At 51.6% G+C, this 6,000-nt stretch overlaps 1 protein-coding gene across 1 annotated transcript; it reads left to right on the forward strand.

Annotated features, from left to right (window-relative positions):
• Positions 1 to 1,112: 1,112 nt before the first annotated feature.
• Oscar (osteoclast associated Ig-like receptor) lies at positions 1,113 to 5,469 on the forward strand (the record flags this gene model as incomplete). Its single annotated transcript, XM_040279835.2, has 3 exons — positions 1,113 to 1,413; positions 1,686 to 1,967; positions 2,326 to 5,469. Coding segments are annotated over 3 exons (720 nt in total), but the record flags the coding sequence as incomplete, so codon positions are not given.
• Between the last annotated feature and the right edge of the window lie 531 nt (positions 5,470 to 6,000).

A 6,000-nucleotide genomic window follows, 5' to 3' on the forward strand; every position in this document is an offset into this window, starting at 1 on the left:
TTTGGCAACTGTTAGTCTGTTTTGTGCTACTATAACTGAGCGCCACAGGGTGGGCAATTTATACACAACAGAACTTTATTTAGTTCTTTGTCGGGCTGCAAAGTCCAACATCAAAGGGCCTGGTAAGGACCATTTATCTGCATCATGCTGTGGCCAAAGGCATCACCTAGTCAAAAAGGGTATTGTGCATGTGTGTGCGTGTGTGTGTTTGTGTGTGTAACTTACCCTTACATCAAACACCCACTCTGGCAATAATGGCACTGATCCAACCAATCACCTCCTTTTTTAAAAAAAAAAATGCTTTTGGGCTGGGGATGTGGCTCAAGCGGTAGCGAGCTCGTCTGGCGTGCATGCGGCCCGTGTTCGATTGTCAGCACCACACACAAACAAAGATGTTGTGTCGGCCAAAAACTAAAAAAATAAATATTAAAATTCTCTCTCTTTTCTCTCTCTCTCTCTCACACACTCTCTCTTTAAAATAAATAAATAAATAAATAAAAATTTTAAAAAATGCTTTTTAGTTGTAGATGGACACAATATGTTTTTTTATCTTTGTGTGGTGCTGAGGATCGAACCCAGAGCCTCATACTTGCTAGGCCCGTGCTCTACCACTGAGCCACAACCCATCACCTCTTAAATTCCCACCTCTCAACCCTATTGTGTTAGGGATTAGGTTTTCAACACATTATCTGGGGGGGGGGGACAAATTCAAATCAGAGCAGCAACACTGAAATCTGGTAACAACATTCTAGAGACTAAAAACGCAGATGTCTCGGACATGGCCCTCTGAAATTGTTTAAAAGCCATAACCCAGTGCAGTGGCATTGGCAAATGCCTATAATCCCAGCCACTTGGAAGGCTGAGGCAAGCATTGCAAGTTCAAGACCGGCCTGGGTAATTTAGTGAGATCCTGTCTCAAAATTAAAAAAAATAAAATAAAATAAAAAGGGCTAGGGATGTGGCTCAGTGGTAAAGCACCCTTGAGTTTAATTCCAGTACCAAAAACAAACAAACTACACAAACAACAAAACTGGAAGTGTGTGTGTGTGTGTGAGAGAGAGAGAGAGAGAGAGAGACCAGGTATCCCAGGCTCACGCAGACTCCTTTATTAAGTTCCCCCAGCCTCCTACCCCAAGCCATGGCTGGGGGCTCAGCCAGCGGCAGTCGTGACCCCGGGGGTCAACGTGACCTTGAGGTGCCGCGCACCCCAGCCTGCCTGGAGGTTTGCGCTCTTCAGGGCGGGCGAGAGCGAGCCCCTGCTCCTCCGGGACGTGTCCTTGGAGCTGGCCGAGTTCTTTCTGGAGGCGGTGACTCCCGCCCAGGGGGGCAGTTACCACTGCTGCTACCGCAGGCTGGACTGGGGACCGGGCATCTGGTCCCAACCCAGCGACGTCCTGGAGCTGCTGGTGACAGGTGAGGTCCTGAGCCGGGAAGGCGAAGGGCGCAGGGGCCGGGAAAGGGAGGGGAGAGGAGGGACAGGGACGCTGGGAGGAGAGACCGAGCTAGGTGGGTAGCTGGGAGGTGAACAGACCGAGCTGGGTGGGTAGCTGGGAGGTGAACAGACCGAGCTGGGTGGGTAGCTGGGAGGTGAACAGACGCGCAGGGAAAACGGAGAGGGGGATGCAGGGGAGGATGGTGGGGAGGAGCCAGGTCGTGCAAGCTCAGGCCCCCATCGCCCCCCACAGACCTACTGCCGCGGCCCTCGCTGGTGGCGCTGCCCGGGCCGGTGGTGGCGCCCGGTGCCAACGTGAGCCTGCGCTGCGCGGGCCGCCTGCCGGGCATGAGCTTCGCGCTGTACCGCGTGGGCCTGGCGGCGCCGCTGCAGTACCGCGACTCAGCGCAGCGCTGGGCCGACTTCCCGCTGCTCGGCGCCCGGGCGCCCGGCACCTACAGCTGCTACTACCACACGCCCTCCGCCCCCTACGTGCTGTCGCCGCGCAGCGAGCCGCTGGTCGTCAGCTCTGACGGTGAGGCGCCCGGGACCTAGGGGCCCGATCCAAGCCCTCCTCCTTGGGACCCGGGGACACACTCCAGCTCTCCTCCTCTGGACCCCGAGGAGTGGCTGCAGCCCTTCTCCCCAGGACCTAAGGAACTGACGCCAGCCCTCCTCAGGACACGGAGATAGACCCAGCCCAACTTCCCCAGATCCAGGGCCCCAAGCCCAGGCCTTCTCCCTCAGACCCGGAGTCTGAGGCCTTGTTCTCCCATCTGCCCTGCCCAACTTTGAGACTTGGGTCCCCAGCTCCACCCGAGGAGTTAGAGCCCCAAAAGTGCACATTTGTGGGTCTGGAGCTGACAGCCCATCTCCCTCTCCTTGGCCTGCAGACTCCAGCTCTTTGGACTACACCCAGGAGAACCTCATCCGCCTGGGGCTGGCGGGCTTGGTCCTCGCGTCCCTGGGTGTGCTGGTCGTTTTGGACTGTTGCAGCAGGAGCAGTGCCCTTGACCAGGCCTTGCCCTAGGGGGTCAGAAGAATTCCTGCAGAGCAGCGCAGACACTGGGATCCCTGGGGCCCCCCAGGCTCAGCCCCACTTAGCCATCCTTCACCTTTGTGTCCTGCCACCTTCTTCAAACCTTGGTTTCTTTTATTGTAAAATGGGCACGTTGATAATACCACACCACAGATTATCGTCCGATTGAGTGAATAGTTCCCCCAAAAAAGTGTTTAGAAACTGTGAGTAGCCTGTAGTAAATGCTCAATAAATGTTAGGCATTGTAATTTCTACCAGGCTTGCAAGACCCAATTGACTCCATCTTGCTTTTTAAGCAACTCTTTATCTCCTTTGATGGCACCCTTGACTGCCAAGCAAATCCCTTCCAAACTGTTCAGACCTTCCCCCAAAAGTAGACTTGAAGGAGACCAAGCAGAGCTTCCGCCCTAGTTACAGCTTCATTTGCAGTGATCTCCTTGACCACCACCACCACCACCGTCATCATCGTTAAAGCCAGCTCCTTTGCCAGGCAAGAGCAAGTGGTGCATGCGCAGTAGAGCTTGGACCTGGTCGCTGATCTTTACTCCCTCAGTTTCCCACTGTACTCTTGGCTGCAGTAGTGGTTCACACACACACACACACACACACCCTTCCTCTTGCAGCCTGTTCCCTTTCCTTGTTTTCTCTCCTTCCCCAAGGCCTGGCTGACCTGCGCAATTTCTCCTGGATTTATTCATTTAACTTCTATCTTTCTCTGGCCAACCTTGACTCTGTTCTCATCTCTAGGAACCCAGATTCTGTCTCCAAGCTGTTCTCACCACTCAGTGTCCATGCATTCCCATCTTGACTTATGCGGTGGAGCACGGACTCTATTTTTTATTATGTTTTCCAACTTCCTCCTCTTTTTCCCAGTTAATGGAGAAGACTGTAACTTTCAGCTCTTGGACAGCCCCAGCTCTGCTGGCTGTCACCTTCTGCAGTTTATCAAGCCTTCTGAATTTTCCTCTGTGAAAGGGGGGACTGAACATATCTACCGTGTCAGCTCTAGAGAGAGTTAAACAGATGACTTCTGTTTCCCACCTTAGGCCAGCAGCTTTCACTTCTCTGCTCCTTTTTCTACACATGATAAGTAAAATTTACATGTAACTGTGTACACACCCACACACCACTAACATTCATAAAGCAACGCTTGCTTTTGTGCAGATGCACACTGCCTTACTCTTTCTTATTAAAAATGCCTTTAGGACCACACCGAACATGCTCATGGCCTCAAGAAGCATGAGCCACGTTTGTTGCTGTGTTCTTTTCTTTTAGAAACTAACCTATACCACATTGTGCATGAAGATTGAGAAGTTTAAAATGTGCACAGACCATATAAAATAGTGTTATTTTTACAACTGAGTTGTTTTAGTGGGCAAGATTAGGGTGTTCAATGTGAGATCAGGCAGAACTGAGCTCTGAAGTCAGACTGGCTACCTGGGTGCACTGACATGCTGCAAAGGTGTCCGCTGGACCTTCTGGGTTTGTCCTTGGTACCCATGTGGGACCCTGGCAAGGTTCATCCAGGGCAAAGCTCCCTGACACAGGTGGATGTGGGACATCAAGAGAGATGAAGGGTCTGGGGTTATGGCTCAGCAGTAGAGCACTTGCCTAGCACGTGCAGGATCCTAGGTTCGATCCTCAGCACCGTATATAAAATAAAGGTATCATGTCCAACTAAAACTAAAAAATAAATATTAAAAAAAGAGAGAATGAAGGGAGCAGCCTTGGATGGGGCTTCAGGGTCATCAAACCCAGTCTTCCCTCTTTGTAGATGAAAAATTGTGGAAAGGAGCAGTGTGGTGAAGTCCCCTGACACCGTAGGAAGTCGAAGGCACATCAGGGAGGTGCTCCTGGTGCGACTTGACCTGGTGCGACTTCACCTGGTGTCCTCCGCTCTCTCACTCCACCACGCATCTGCTGTCCACTCACACCTATTGTGGACGCTCATCTGTAGCCACCACCCACCTCTTCTTGCTTGCTGTCATTTCTACACCTCTCTATTCTCCCATTTCCCTCAGTCTCATTCATTCATTCTTCATCCCTCCATCCCTGCATTAATCAATCTATTGACCCACTGAACTGTTGACTAATTAGTCAATGCCCTAGGCATTCATCTGCCTGTGCACTGAATCCACATCTTTTATTCCTGTCGACACCAACAGCCCTCCAAGATAGACCCAGGCAGTCAGCCCGGGATTCAAGTCTGTGTGGTCAGAGTTGTTTTCTCCGTGGCTACTTCTCAGCACAAGAATGTATTGAGTGGAGATTTCTGAGTTTTGTTGGTTTTCGCCTCCTTTATCACTTTTACTTTTAAATAAGGAAGAGAGAGGGGAACAGAATTGAAAACAGAATCTGCAAAGCAACCTGTGGCAGGTATTTCTTTACTTGTCACCTGTACGTGCTCAGAGTGTGTCAGGTACTGGTGATGAGCCTGAGGTCTCTGGTACAGTATCTTCCTTCCATCCTCCTTGCTGGGTTGATGCTAGTCATGCTGTTTCCATTGGCTCAAACTCTCATGGGGCCAAGCTCAAATTTCTGTACATCCAATTGTTTTATTATTTTACAAATATTATTATTGTTATCATCTTGTTACTGGGGATTGAACTCTGGGGCACTTTACCACTGAACCCTTTTTATTTTTTGAGACAGGGTTTCACTAAGTGAAAGTGAGGCTGGCCTGCAACTTCTGATCCTCTTGAATCCGCCTTCTCAAGTCTCCAGGATTACAGGAGAGCACCATTTCCCCTTGGCTCCAGTTGTTTCAAATGCAGCCCAAGGAAGCAGATTTTTAGACAGTCGGAGCTTACCTGCTTTGCACCGCCCACAAAGCACATTCAACACTGCAAGCCAAACCCTGAGGCTGGGGAAGACCCCAGGTCTTTGCCACCCTTTGGAGTTCTGGTCCCCCCTTGCTGTCCCCTAGGCATCTGGAGGGACTTCCCTTCTGCAAACCCATCAAGGCTCATCCAAATAAACTCGTAGTGCATTACCGCCACCTTGTGGCACATCCTTGTCCTTGACCAGAGCTGAAGTCCAGAGCACGCTTGCCCCAGTCACTGTGCCTATTCTGGATCATGAGTCCATGAATGTCATTCCCAGATCTCTCAGAGTGGCACGCTGACTGGCCATTGCTGGAAACAGTGGCTGCTCTGTGGTCAGGGTGCCCAGAGGAGGAGGAGGAGGAGGAGCACAGAGGTTCCTGTTGGCTGGGTCTGCTACAGTCTCCCTACCTGCCTGGCTCCACTCCCAGCTCCCCGCTCAGGAGTCCATCTGGCCTTTGTGCATCTGTCTCCATCAGCTCAGGCTGCAGTGACATGTCATAGACTGGGTGACCTGGAGAGCAGTTCTGGGGTGTGGGGAGGTACATGATCAAGTGTGGCTGGGCTTTGGTGAGGGGGGAGAGAGAGAGGGTGAGGGAGAGAGAGAGCCCCCAACCCTCTGGTGTGTCTTCTTCTTCTTCTAAGGATCCTAATCCCATCCTGGGGATCCACCCTCATGGCCTCATCCAAGCCAAATGGCCACCAAG

Source organism: Ictidomys tridecemlineatus, chromosome 15, assembly GCF_052094955.1.
Source record: "Ictidomys tridecemlineatus isolate mIctTri1 chromosome 15, mIctTri1.hap1, whole genome shotgun sequence".
Classification (NCBI taxonomy): Eukaryota; Metazoa; Chordata; class Mammalia; order Rodentia; family Sciuridae; genus Ictidomys; species Ictidomys tridecemlineatus.